This window comes from Chenopodium album, chromosome 24, assembly GCF_948465745.1.
Source record: "Chenopodium album chromosome 24, dcCheAlbu1.1, whole genome shotgun sequence".
Classification (NCBI taxonomy): domain Eukaryota; kingdom Viridiplantae; phylum Streptophyta; class Magnoliopsida; order Caryophyllales; family Amaranthaceae; genus Chenopodium; species Chenopodium album.
Genome location: NC_137857.1, coordinates 7,248,641 through 7,263,628, shown reverse-complemented (window position 1 = coordinate 7,263,628; position 14,988 = coordinate 7,248,641). Strand labels below are relative to the sequence as shown.

At 35.4% G+C, this 14,988-nt stretch overlaps 2 protein-coding genes across 2 annotated transcripts; one reads left to right on the top strand and one right to left on the bottom strand.

The window, feature by feature from the left end:
* The first annotated feature begins 375 nt into the window (after positions 1 to 375).
* Positions 376 to 5,746, top strand: LOC145611949 (uncharacterized). The gene is made up of 2 exons (XM_081667335.1): positions 376 to 542; positions 5,328 to 5,746. Exons 1-2 carry the CDS (start codon positions 391 to 393, stop codon positions 5,461 to 5,463), a joined length of 288 nt encoding a protein of 95 aa, XP_081523461.1. The 5' UTR covers positions 376 to 390; the 3' UTR covers positions 5,464 to 5,746.
* A 932-nt stretch (positions 5,747 to 6,678) lies between these two features.
* On the bottom strand, positions 6,679 to 13,557 carry LOC145610094 (respiratory burst oxidase homolog protein E-like). Its single transcript, XM_081665357.1, has 14 exons — positions 12,658 to 13,557; positions 12,334 to 12,490; positions 11,728 to 11,776; positions 10,373 to 10,486; positions 9,742 to 10,164; positions 9,269 to 9,652; positions 9,079 to 9,174; positions 8,843 to 8,958; positions 8,596 to 8,766; positions 8,359 to 8,509; positions 8,069 to 8,263; positions 7,847 to 7,975; positions 7,452 to 7,530; positions 6,679 to 7,059 (listed from the first exon to the last, which is right to left on the bottom strand). The coding sequence occupies exons 1-14, from the start codon at positions 13,295 to 13,297 to the stop codon at positions 6,950 to 6,952; spliced, it is 2,814 nt and encodes a 937-aa protein (XP_081521483.1). The 5' UTR covers positions 13,298 to 13,557; the 3' UTR covers positions 6,679 to 6,949.
* Between the last annotated feature and the right edge of the window lie 1,431 nt (positions 13,558 to 14,988).

The window sequence follows — 14,988 nt, the reverse complement described above, 5'->3', positions numbered from 1 at the left end:
CTTGATTTGACCTAAACCTGATTTGAATGCTAGATATATTCATATATTTGATATGACTTGAATTTGACCCAAAATTTAATTAAATTCGAACTAAACCCTACCTAAAGTCTTAAATACCCAAATTGACCCAATTTTATTGTACAGTGATCTTTTATTTGAAACCACATTGTATAGTGATCTAATTCAAACTGTAAAATTTTGTATGCTTTTGTTTTAAGTAAAAAAAAGTGAAAAATGTTTTCAAAAAAAAAAAAAAAAAGTGAAAAATATGGTTTGTTCTAAAAAGAAAAATTGCAAAAATATGTAAATCTCAACAGTCAACACATTGTTCGTTGTTCACTGTATAAACCTAAAAAGGGTTTTGGTTTCCACAGTGGGGGTTGGGGTGAAATGGAGAGTGTTCAAAGCGCATTCAGTAAGTTCTCTAACGATGTCAAATTGATGGGTTCTTCAGCTTTCCAACCACAATCATCAACCCCACCTCCACCTCCACTATCTTCTTCATATGGGACTCCTGGTGTTCTAGTCACCAGACCTCCAAGGTACTATTTTTATTGGGTAATTTCCTCATAATTCATGCTATTTATTGATTTCATTTGTATAATTTTGATGAATTATGCTACAAGTTTGCTTATTGTTAAATACCCACCATCAATTTTCAATCTTTATGCTATTGAAATGCTGCCCTTTTGACTGAATTCGTATTTGGTAATGTTGGTGTTGTGAAAAGCAGTGGATTTGGGAGTTGGGTAAAAGAGAAAAGTTTTCTACGATGTATTTGTTATCTCTGTTTTCTTGCAAATAGTGGGTTTGTTAACCTGAATGAGAGTAATTGAGGAAATGTTGTTCATATTGCCATCTTCTTAGGGAGATTTTCATGTTGTTATTGGTATGTTAGTCCTTGGTTAGGACCTGAATGATAGTAATATATGGTGTAATTTGACTAGGATGACTACTTTTATGGAAATTGTCCGGTAGTTCGACATGCCGTGTGTGTGTGTGTGGGGGGGGGGGGTTCTGAGGTTTGAATAGTGGCAATAATCTTGTAGCTTTATATTTCTTGACTTTTGTTGCAGTGGAATGGGTTCTCACTTTGGACGATTTCATAGGAATAGGAAGTATTTATTGGATAGTATGATTTAGTTGCATAGGAATTGATTATGGACATCTTTGTTGGATTGTCAGTTAACTTCATCATTTTAGGTTAAGTTTAGCTAATGATTGCATATTAAGACATCTGAAGAGAATTGATTTGGAATACTAGGTTGATGAATTATGTGTTATGAAACCTTGTGGGGAGACATATCTTAAATCCATTGTCAAAATTTCTAAGGTAATGTACTTTCAAAACAATATATTAGGACGGTTCGGGTGGACTTTAGTGTGTGTGACTTTAAGTGGCTTTAATTTATTTCTCATGTGAATAATATTAGGGTCGGTATGTTGAGATAGGGGAAAGGCAAAGGTATGAAGAAAGGGATAGGGAAGAAAAAGAATGTAAATCCCTTTAACATGATATGTTGTTTCGGTTGTGCAGTTGATTAAACTCAATATACTCCCTAGCTTCTCTCCTGCTATCACCATTCCTCTGCTAATTTGCTCTACAATTTTCTCCCTGTCTTCCTTGCTTGCCCGCCAGCTTCTTTTGGGTGGCATAATGTTATATAGATATGGTCATATGGAGATGATGCAGATATTATGGAGGCTTCTTTTGGGTTGACAAATAGTTAATAACTTAGATGGCAGATGGGATAATTTTACCATTACAGACAAATCTGTTAAATTTACCTAGAGGCTCATGGTTTTCTGACTAATGTGGAGGGGCTTTTGTAATCATTCTTATCCAAAGGAAATATTTAGTAATTGTACTGAGTGAAGGTTGATAGAGAAGGTTGGTCTTAAAATTCTATGAATAGGATATGAAACACATAGGTGGTTTTGTATAACTGTTTGTGATCCTAGAAATTTAGATCCGAGTATAGCCAAACTTTCCCTCTTTTACATGTCAAATTGTGTGGAGTGGATGTACTGACATGGATGGACATTACAGCAAAAAAAAAAAAAAAAAAAAAAAAATCATTCTTAGTGCTGCTAAAATGTCCTTGTGAGTTGTGAATTTGTGGTTGAATGACTTGAATCTATTGAATGAGGCGCAGAGGCGCTTGAATAAAATTGTTATCAATGTGATGCTATCGAAGATAAGCGATTAAGCGATGCATATTGGCCGCTTCCCTAGCAATCATTGCAAAAGCTGCATGCCAATTCAAAAGCCTTTTGATAATTTATTGATAGAGCTAATCTTTGTCTATATTTTTAATGAAGTATCACCTAATTCTAGATGTCACTAAATTGGTTGTTCAAAAGACTTTCTTTTTACCCCCTAAGCTTCGCATAAGCGGCTACTTTTTTTCGAATCATGCCTTATTTGGATGTTATCTCTTTGATCTGTAGATGAAAACTAGTGTAATCCTGTGAGGTAAGGAGTTTCTAGAGTAAGCTTACATCAACTGTGCTTTGCACAGGGTAACTTGACGGATATTTTTTTCCATATCTCCATCTTATCATATATCTTGTTCTGCTGGATAAGTTTAAGACTGAATGAATAACATATTGAAGTTGCATAGGAGGATCCTTGTGTATAACGGTCATTCCTTTTGGTTTTTGTGCCATTTCATATGTTTTGCTAATATGTCCTTTAAAGATCCCTTTGTCTTTTAAAAACTCCAGTCTATATGGATTTGGAAATGAAAAACAGATATGGGATGTGGGAAGAATGCTTGCAATTCACCATTACACGTTTTATTCTAAAATTCAGTCTAGATTGAAATCTGGGATGTGGGAAATGAAAAACAGATACGGGATGTGGGAAGAGAAAGTAATTTAAATCTAAATCTGGCGTTGATCAATATATAATGGCAGATTAAGGCTGAAGCAGAAATCAAGCTTCACTGCCAAGCAGTATGGATACATTGCTAGATGTATGAATTTTAGTTACGTGATCATCCATAAATGTGATGTTAAGGAGTGTGGATATAATCCCGGATATCTTATGGTATAGGGTATGGGGTTAATGACCATGTAAATCGGCGCTTAATTCACTCTTTTTCATTGTAATAAGCTAGCCTGGTGGAGAGTTGTGACACTCATTACCAGTTTGGTAGTGCACTGGTATCAGGTCATCCATGTAAGTTCATTTTCTTCGTAGGCCAAGACCCTGGAAGGCTGGAACTTTGTTTAACATACGAGGGAGTTGTTGACATCAAGATCTAAGTCATCTAGCAGAGGTCATTCTTTAGAGATACCTTGTCTGTTTACGTGTTTCATCTTGTATCCTATCATTTTCTTATTTACTGTCATCACACCAAATGATCAAATACCATCAACGCAAATCATTAATTCCAGAAGTGTTGCCATGTAAAAAGAAGAAATGTTGGGATATAGAGTGAGATAGGATTTGAATGTAAAGAACCTTTGGAGCAGAAGTGATGGTGGGTAATTGGGTATGGCCATATGGGTGTAGTTTAAATGTGCTAGCTCTTTTGTTTAATCCTTGTCCATGTAGCACGCACTGTAGGAACACTAGGAACAGTTGCTATTTAGTAGCATCATAGAAAAACATTGGGATTCAAAACAACGTGGGACTCCCTCGGCTTTTGCTGATGTGTGAAGACAGCACGGCTTCATGGGTAAGTTGGATCAGTTACCTAAACACCCTTGTTGAAGGGATCATCTAAGGATATCTATCAGACTTTGTCTTGTGCAATGCTTTTATTGCAATTTTCTGCCAATGCAAGTCATTGCCGCATTGGCCTTTCCTTATTTGTTGCAGATTCAAGTAAAGTAAAATAAATTATTGAGGTACTATGGAAATTAAATTGGGACATGGTCTAGGGGGTGGTCATTATATATTGTTGCATCAACTCACTAGGAGGCTGTTATTTGCGAATTTATTTAGGGTTTGTTGGATAGCAATCACATAGGATAAGAAAGGTGATGAGGGCAGGGTGAAGGATACGAAGGGGATTGGGTTTTTATCAAAGGGGAGGGTAAATGAATTATTCCAATTCCCTTCTCTTCCTTTCCTGAAAATGAATCCTTGACTTACTCTTCCCTTCCTTTTGTTCCAAATTCCCTTCTCCAAACATACTGTTAAAGGATTTTGGGCTGAACAATTCCTCATATTCTATGCTTTCTTTGCAAGTTTCTGCTGGGACTTTGGAGTTCACATGTGTATGTTATACTCATGTTAACTAGAACTAGAAAAGTATATTCAGACATTGTAACAAATACTAGGACAAGCTGTTTCAGTTGTGGTGTATATACTCTGTTGTTTAATTGGGGCCTTGGAGTTTGCCATGAGATATTATTGACTCCAATTGAGACATGATGTAGGCGGATACCATATAGTTCAGACTTCTGAGTGTTGACTGGTTGAATATGAATTTGTTATAGCCTGTTACTCATGGAATTTTTATTCTACAGCGAAATGTTGCTAAAATATATATCGAGGGAACATATTGGGCAATAATGGTGACTGTTAAAATGCTTGAAATTCCATATCCATGCGGCCTTTTAAATTTCTCTTGCTATGTTCAGGTCTCAAACAATGTTGCGCGTGAGGTTATTGACCAGTTTATTGTCTTGAAAACTTTTGTTTTCACCCTTTGTCTTTTTGAGCTTACTATGGAATTTGGGCTTCAAAGAAGGGTACCTTAAAGTGGATAGCATCATAGCAACATAGAAAGCTGTGTAAAGTTGAGTCTTTGTGGTATTTTGCAATTTGCATATAAAGTGAAGGCTTGGATTACCTCTCGACATTCTGTATCTATGTAGCCACAGTTTCTTGTAAAGTGACTTAATGAATCTTGTGCTTGAAGATGTGTTTCTTATTCTCATGCCTCCTAATGGCATGATAAAACAGATTACATCACTTGGACGACATTCAAGTTAAAATATGTTGTATTAAAGTTCTTTTGAAGTTCTCTACCATAAGTTAGACCATTTTTGCTGAGAATCATCATTGGTGGTGCTTTACTACTTACAAGGGACCTACTGGCATAGGCTTCTCTACTGTATAGTCTTTGAAGTGAGATAAAGTATTTGCTATTCAACTAGTCTAAGCATTTAAGATAGCTTATGTAACTAGGACTGATGCATTGTTCTATATCTTCCTCAAATCGTTTTTGGCAGTGTATTAGTAACTTGTAGCAAATCCTATTTCGAGCATCACTTATTCATCTTATTGTCCTTTTCATTTCCACTATCAAGCTTGCCTTGGATTATGCAAGTATTGTGTCATTTTCTCAAACTTCTGCATCTATATGCAGACAATCTGTGTCACTGTGGACATGCTCTAAGCTTTGTGCTGTTTGCTTTGTTGCTGGGATTGTTGTCGGCTACACTTTGAAGCGACGAGTTAGGCGCTGGCTCTCCAGTCTTGCGAGGAGATTAAAGGATGACTGAGAAGAAGCTCTTTGCTGCTGGTATGATCTTATAGCTTGAATTTTTAAAGATCCGAGAAACCAACTGTGACTTCTTTACTTTTCCTTCTCTAAACAAACTCAGGAAATCAATATCTAGGAAGATTAATAGGCTTTTCTGTCTCACTTTTGGTGTATATGTGATAGGGCTCCAGTAAAATAAAAATTGTCAGGCACCTAAATACTTTTCAATTTACCTTGGTGATTTATATTTATGTTGAGTGATTGAATATGTTCACATATATAGCGTATATATTTTTTGTTTACTTAAAGTACATACTGCATCGTTCATATAGTATACTTCTGGAAACACCCGTGATAGTAATCGTGCACCTTAAATTGGTATTGGTGCCAGGACTGATCGTCAAGCCCCCCTCCCCTCCTCTTCCCTTTTTCCTGACATAGGGGCTGTTCTTCGTATAAGAAAAAGAAGAGAGAAATGGGTCGAGGAGAAAGCATTTAATGATTTCATATTTCAATAAAATGCTCTATTTGATATGCCACTTAATTTCTATACAAGTATATCAGGCTAATAAGCTGCAGCAGTGTCACCTAATTCATCCCTTCCCTGCTTCCCATCCCCCTTTCAACGAAAAAGGCGAATTTTACTAGTATATTAAAACATATTAGGTTGTGAATTGCGAACATTTCCAAACCCAATTTACATCTAGCTTAAACAAAACTTGGGCAGTCGCGATTCGTTAGTTTTTAATGAACTGTCAATATAGTTTGTATCATCTAGAAGGTGTGGCTGTCAAGAATATATCTTTGATGCACCCCCTTCTCTTTAAAATACTACTAATTACAGCTAATCAAACATATATTTTCAGTTTGTTAGTAGTTAGCATACAAACGAAGTTTACTGACTAAAATAATATTATATTGATAGACTAATCACTAATTTAAAAGAGATTAAGGTCAAACATTGAGCAAGTTGTTTAGTTGGTAATCAGTTGACAATTTTAGACGTGCGTTCACGTATCAAATATGATTATTATAAGCTAAGAAGTAACACCGGCCTCTGTATATAATAAAGTAGCAAATTTTATTAATGTTACAAATAGTTTGTAAATTTATTTCAATGAATATAGTTCAAAGTAAGGTGCTAAGGTACATAGATCCTAAAACCATGCATGAAATAGCATGATTATCAAAGACAAGAATCTTTGTTATATTAAGGGCTAGGACTATATTATATTATAGGACTATGTACTATAAATTTTGTATGAACATTTGCTATAATTTTTTCATTAACAAAGTCACCCGAGTCGATTACGATGGATGTGTATAGTATATGTATACAATGTTACCGAGATTTTCTCAGTAAGAATGTCGGAAATCTGAATACTTACATGTTACAATATAGGCAAAAAGGTGGATATGGTTAGCTTAGCTTGCTACTGACTTATGGTTTATGTTTGAAGGAGGGAGTGTGGGAGGGAGGGAGGGGTAGAGGCTATATTTCTGTCCTAAAACTGCTCTTTGTGAAACTCGAACCGAGTTGATGTCTTGTGACTCATTTCATGAGATAATTTCTTCAACTCTTTTGCTAACACTGGCCGTCCGCAGTAGAAAACACCTGCATATTTAACCACATTTGTCAACATAGTCGATGCATACATATACAGCGTGATCTAGACTAACATGAGTATGTGTTCAAGTTTCAGATTAATGTGTGTATACCCTTGTTGGTGTATCAAGGATAATTATTTCCCTCTCTTTTTATTAATAATGCTATTCGGGTGGTGCTTGATGTCACATAATAGGTCAAAACAAAGATATGGCAAATGTATGCCTAGCTGAAGAACTTAGTTTATAATACAGATTAGGTGGTGGATTAATTTGTATAATTTAGTAGGTATGTTTATGAAATCCTTGGTGGTTTGACTGAACTTTTAAGGAATATTTTGCTTTTAAAATATGTGCACCCTTGGACAGACTTGAAAGACAGGTTAAACCTGCAATATTTACCTATGGTGCTGTATGGATGTTTTTTAGCTATTTTAGCAAACACTTCTTTCCAATCTGGTCTTGCAAAGTGTGTCTTCACCTGCAGCACATTAGCGGGCGAATTGCCTGTTAGTACCTTGTCTGGCTTAGATCGAGATTAGTTCGAAAATGAAACATTTTTGTAGTAGTAAATTTTCTGGAAGAACTTTAGTAGTAAAGTACATGAAAGTTATTATCAGAATGATTATAAAAATGAATGATGTAGTTTGACTAAGAGACTCATTCTAATTTCCTCTCTCTTTCCTGACCTAATCATCATAATCATACTTTGAAGTTGTAAGCTTTGAGGTTGTTAGAGATGTGACAGATGATTTCAGAATATTTATAGATTACTGATAGGGTAGAGAAGGTCATACCCTGGTACCAGACAATATATCAACACCATACTTGGCATGAGTCAAAGCTTGGACCAACGTTAGCAGGGTTGATCTCGCGTCACCCTCTTCATACACGCTAGTAAGGTAGTTGTGCATCTCGATCAAACCCTGTAGATTTTGAACATTAGTGTAAGGTCGTTTATTAACATCATCTGTGAACATAATAATGTTATGATGATATGACTTCTTTGGGAATTTTACCTTATGATCCATTTCCGCTACTTCATCCATCACCCCTTTGAACCATTCGAAGGAGCCTGGCTCCCTAGTAACCCAGTAAAAATGCGCACTCTTAACTCTCATTGGTCTTTTGTTTGTACTATGTGATGTACTTGTTGATGCAAAGCTGCTTAAGCTTTCATCTGATATCATACTCAAGTCAGTGGCGTTTGAGTCCTGTAATTTACCAATTAGACAGTTAGCATATATATATATCATTCTCAGTCAGACCAGAAAATCCATATTACGAGTAGTAAATTAGACAAACTTACGCTTGCTGCTCTTGCATTGTTAAGAAGATCTTTCAGGATGCTTATAAAGGGTGTTGCTCCTATTCCTAGTCCCACGAGAAGCAAAACATCGTAATTCTGGTATTCTTGTGCTGGTGCGCCATAAGGTCCATCAACATGTAGTCTAGGTAAACTGAAGTGAATGATTTTGACATTTATATAAGTTTCCTAGTATAGTAGGGAAAATTCATATGGAAATGATTATGAAAAGTTTTTTACCCATTTTGACGAATGCTACCCTCTTCCCTAAATTTAAGCCGACCAATGGAAGAAACTGGCATTTGGCCTTCAGTTAAAACCCGCTTTAGCTCTCGTGTCCAGTCTCCTACGATCCTGATGTGAACACTGAGGAAGTTGTCTCCTGGTGCCGAGGTAATAGAAAATGGGTGCCTAAATAAGCCGATGATTTCATTTAGTATCTGATGAAGAAAAAGAACTTTGAAAGAAAAACAGGATATAGCTTTACCATTCAAATTTAGAAATGCAAGGGCACTGGACGAAAATGTACTGTCCACTTTTGTACTTGAATCCTTGAGGTTTTGACATCATTAGGCTGAAGACATTTCCTGGTAGCTCTGAAACCTGAGAAATACAGAAACCTATTGTAAATTGTCTTGAGTTTTCGACAGTTTTCCATGTAAAATTTCTGGTTTAAATGGCTGAAGGTTATGGGAGGAATGCAATGATAGTGGTTTTCTGTACCTTCAAGAGTTTAACAGAGCGAATCTCTGACCGACAAGTCCGTAAACTTCGTTCAGCTATGTAAAGCAGGAGCGGAATAGCAATATACATCCATGTCTGAAAACACAGGAGTATCAGATCAGAAAATGCTGCTGTTAATCTCATTTACAGAGTGTTGTTGCGAAAATGCATTTATGGTATGAGGTCTTACCGTTTTTTTAGTCCAATCCTTTACTAGGAACAAGAAGAATCCATGAACCAAGAGCAAGACGTAGACAATAGCTAGCAAATGGTGAGCGTACCAAAATGCGTTGTATCCTGCCAATCTGTTGAAGGGTGTTGGTAGCTTCACTACATTTCTTCTAAACCGGCTTGTTGCTAATGTGAAGGCTATTGTCATCAAAACCACCATACCGATACCTGTAACTCCTTCGATGCCTTTAATTAGATCCCAGTATGTTGGCTTCTTATTGTTGAAATCAGAGGCTATGAGTGCAAATTTGTCTGGAGAAGAGTTGATCAAACGAGGAAAATCGCATGTCAAATGCATTCCTGCATGAAGGACCACTCCAATTGCTATAGCACACGCGATCATCTGCATGTTCAACATTGATTTAGAATGTAAGAATGTGTAGACTAAGAAGTATACAAGGGACTGATTGAAATTATGACTGCATGAAGTACCTTATGGAAGTTGATGTTATCATCAAATGGGATGAAGCATCTAATTCGAGTGGATCGAAGCCAAGTAAGAGTGTTCCTTGAAACCGGAAGTAGGATCAAAGCCATGTTGAACTTAAGGGTTTCTGCGGCCCCTTTGGCTGTGCATAAACAATAACCCATGACTTGAAACGCGTTTTTTTGTCTGTACTGAAGAAATTTCCAGATGAAGAGGGAAGCCATCGCCGTCACCCACAGCAGTAGAATCCACCCTCTCTGCCAGTTTTCTAAGATGAGGCACCTCAATGTGCAGCTTACTTTTCTTACTATGCTTATCGGCCTTAAGTTACCCAAGTTTTGACTCCACCCTGCACTTACCGTGCTTAGCGGCCTGCTATACTCCATGTATACATCTCTTTGTAGCAGTAATGCTTCTAATTGCCATAACTGTCAAAAAAGAACACAGTTGTTTTACCTTAGGAACTTATTTGTACAATGGGGTTTTACCGCGCTTAATATTGTGTTGAGTTCTCTTGGATTTATGATCATTTACTTGTGCATATGTTCATATAATGCTAATCAAGTAATTATAAGTAATAGTTCGTATTAAGACGTTCTCTAATCACTAACATTATAAGTTGAGCATGATAAGTACCTCAATGTAACCAAGGTTTTCAGGGTCTAGCTCTTCCATGATCAAGTTTGCATATTCATGTGCTTGTGACTTCAAGGCTTTTAGATTATTAGCTGAAGCACTAAGCATAATAAGCTGCATACAATCAAAATAACAACTTATTTAGAGAATTAACCCAAACAATAATAAAATAAGGCAACAACATGGTTTAAACTCTTTTCCGGGAGGGCCATTTCCAACTAGTAAAACCGTCACATATTTATGAAACACCAAAACGCCTTTAGATAAGTCAAAATATTAAAAGTTACCCTCAAAATTGGATCTTTTTGCTTATCTCTGGTGGAACGACCCAAAAATATATTTCTTGGAAGGAACCGACAATCCAGTATACATAATGAATGCGGGCAGATTGCGCATCCATATCCTTGGCATAGTACAATATAATTTTCGCAACGTATCCGCAAATGAAAACTTTATGCCAAAAAAAGGGGGATAAAAAGAAAGTTCTAAAGCTAGCTACAAACAGGACCAGTGTACTTTTGCAAATGCAAGGTAGCTCAATAGTCACCCCAATTAAGGTAAATAAGAGAATATAAATTTTTTCTTTAACATAAGCTGGCATCTAAAAAGAAAAAGGAAGATATATATACTAATTAATATATGATGATATCATAAAGAAGAAACATTAACATCAAATGACAAACTAGACTTACAAACAAAAGCAACTTTGATTGTTTTTTGCCCAATCAATCGAATATTTTCCAATGATAGTTAATCTTACAATTTATAAACCAAAGTTTTCCTCATTAGAGAAGAAAAGTTCCAATAAGAGGTACAACAACTTAACTTACCAAACAAATCTATTCATTTTAATTAGGTGAATGCAATTATTGTCTTTATAATTGCTATGCAAAGGAGATCTGAATTCATAGTTGTTGCTTGTGCAATTATGCATGCTATAAACCAAAGTGTATTTTGGCTCATTAGTTAAAGCTCTTGATTTTTAATCATTCCATCTTTTGTACATTTTTCTTATTTCCCGTTTTCGGATTCTTCTTATAGGCTTTTCCAAGACCAATAACCACCCTTATAAGAACAGAAATCATTCTCCTGCCGTTTAACTTAATATACGTATTAAAGGTAACACTACATCAGCAATGTTACTAAGTCTGCAATACGCGAACCAAAATGGCGGATAATAAGAATCATCGACCAGATAATGATGAACTGGTTGATGATTGAAAAATACTGTATGTTGAAGAATAATTTTGGCATATTTTTATTTTCTTGGTAACAGCGACAAAACAACCAACATTTAGGGGACCAAAAATATAATAATATAAAAAGATGGGTTTAATAGAAAATTACAAAATTACCTCTTGGACCTCGTCTCTTGTTATTCTTCCATCTTCATTACTATCTGCACTGTTGACATGAAGCATACATGCATCATTATTTTTTTTAGACTATTTCAAAAACAGAACATTTTTCTTATGATTCAACAACAAGCTACTTTATAAAAATTTTAATTTTTTTACCACTTACGTTAGTGTTGTCCAGAGTACGGTCTAAACCGCAAATTAAATCGTATTAATTTTTAATTTTTCTATATGGAAAAAGACCCAAGTGGCAGAAAATCACTAGCAATTCACCAGAAAAAGGATGACTTCTGTAAGTGACAAAGAATTTTCACTTTTTAAGAAATGACCCCAATGTTGAAACTATATTTATAAGTAATATTTTTTGTCAAAAAATGAAATAGAAGTTTATAATGGGATATCATGAATTAATTGTTCATTTAACCCTGCCCCACAAATCATAATCAACCCATAATTCCAAATTGTAACCTCCTAAAACCCTGTTACTTTGAACCTAAAATGTCACTAATTCACGACATAATTAAAAAAACATATTATGTCGCGAATTAGTTAAAAAATAATAAAAAAAATAATTCAAAAGAGAGAAGGTAATGAAATTATTACATGTCAAAGAAAATTTGAAGGCGGGCATCGAAGCTTTGATTGGTAAGTTGCAACCAAAAATCTTGCAATTCTTCTTTACTAATTTTACTCAATCTCTGCCTCTTTCGCCTTGCTAATGCATCAAAAATCCCCACCGCGAACTCCTTCGAGTCAATCCCTAAACAAAATAAAATAAAAACTACATCAATTTATTATTACTCGAGATCATTTATATTTAAAACATCGATAAACTCGATGATATTAATAAAAATACAAAGTACTCCGTATATTAAAAAAAAATTTAAAAAAAACGTCGTAAAAAGGTAAGAAAAAGGAAAAACAAACCAATGCAGGCCCCAAAATCTTCCCTAGCAAGCAACCCAGACGGAGCTAACTCATCAAACTTTTCTACCACTTGTTTCCACAACTCTTCACAACCACCGTTATTCCCCGTCTTCGGACACGTCGTCGTTTTACTAATAAATCGTAACCCCGTCAGCGCCCTTTGGGCACCTGACGTGGTCCTTTGAAGTTGTGCTTTCATTTTTCTTTTTTCCCTATCCGTCATCGGGGGCGGGGGCTGATTATCCCCCGCCTCCGATGACGCCCTAGAAGATGGCCACCCAAATTTCTTCCTTAATTTCGAGGCAGCCGATAAGCTCCTCGACAACAATCCTCCACCACCACCACCACCAGACCCCGAGGCTCCATCCTCGGCTCTTACACTCCTAGGTGTAACAGCCCTCGGTGTCACACTACAAATATAAATATTATCATCCTCAAGTTGTAACTCCACCTCGACGAGCTCATCGTTGTTCATCGAGGTGGATGCTCGGCCAAGATCATTAAGAAAGACAGGCAGCATTGCACCACCAACCGACGACGTATGATCAAACCCTGTCTCCTCATCAGGTAAATGAAAGCTCCTACTATAATTCGATCTCCTCGAACCACCGCTCGGGCTCCCCACCGATGACAGTCTCATCGTCGACGACACCTCTGATTAATTTTCTCTATCACTTTAAAATGGATGAATACTATGAAAACAAAAAACGTAAAGAAATGGCTGAGAAGAGAAGATAATAACCAAAGGAGGGGGGTGTGTCACACGCTTGGTGGGTACTTCTGAACTGATTAATTACCTCCTCCGCTAACATGAATTTAACGCCTTTTTAAAAAATAAAATTTTTATTTTTATTTTTTGGTTTGAAGTATATTTGAGAGCATATAATATGTAAGAATGGTTGTGAATAATGTATGTGTAGGAGAGAGAAGTAGGTGAAGTTAGAGGGGTTTAATTTAAATATAAATAATGAGAAAAAAAAAATGAATATGAGAATTTGTTTCTCAACTTTCTTTGAAGGGGATTTGTAAACCGATTTATACAGCTTAGTAGATAACGACTTGTTGGTACAATAATACTACGATGTACTGGATGTTTGGATTGATACTTTTTAAATGGTACAACTATGAGGCCAACCAAGGGTTTTTTTTACTTTTATTGGACTATTAGTTTCTCGTTCGAACAATGTTTCTAGATGTTGTGTCTTGTGTGTCGTACATAGTTTTGTAATAAGAGTAAATAGTTTTGTAAATTACGGCTAATAAGGGTCTGTTCTGATTGACTGAATTGAGCTTATTGAAGTTGAACTGAATATTTTATTAGAGAAGGAAATTAAGAATTGAACTAAACTGAACTAGACTTATTGGAGCTGAAATGAAAATAAGCTGAAGATAACAGGCCCTAAAATATGGAGCATGTATTTTTCATTTTTTATTTTTTTTGGAAATAGATAACAATGAGAGTTACTGGTAATTATATGGTGGACAAGTGTCAATACTTTTTATTTTTAACTCTTAAGGTTATGTGTTTTAGACTTATGGCAATTAAATTTCATTAAATGAAAAGTTGGCATAGAAAGAAGGTAGTTATACGTTTTAACTTTTAATCTTTATAATCTAAGGGGATTGTGGACTTATTATGATATTAATCCAAAATTAAGGGTAGTCAATTTCAAATTGGTCTTGGTCACGTTTTTGTTCAATGTTTTTGAAATTATCAAGTGTTTTTCCTTTGGAATGTTACACTAGTCTCTTAGAGGAGATGAGGCTGGTATTCCGAGGACAAAAGAATTGAAACATAAATTTGTTAAAGTTGTTGGGCTATAAAGATAAAATCTACACCATATAAATAGTAAATTTTAATGAAAATCTAACATAAAATAATTTTTACTTGTCGAAGTGATATACTTCCTCCGTTCTTTTTTACTTGACCCGCTTTGACTTTTACACTATTCACCACCCCTCCTTTGACCGTCTTTTGTGAATAATATGTAAGGAAAAAAAATTCATGTGAGATCTTTTTGAATTCGTCTCAATAAGTACTATCATAATATATAACTTTTATAATTTTTTACTTATGGAGAATCAAAGTTATTGATCGTTAAAGTTTTGCATTGGCAAGCGTGATAAAAGAAACAGGTCAAGTAAAAAAAAACAGAGGAAATATTAAGCAAACATAAACACATGATATAAAACCACGAGTTGAAATTTGGATTAGTTTTTTAGACATGGCTTTAGAAGCGTAAATTGGTATGAAAATTATAAATGTCGTAGTTTAATATATTATCAATGATGATCTTACCATAAAAAAAAAAAAAAAAAAATAAATAATAC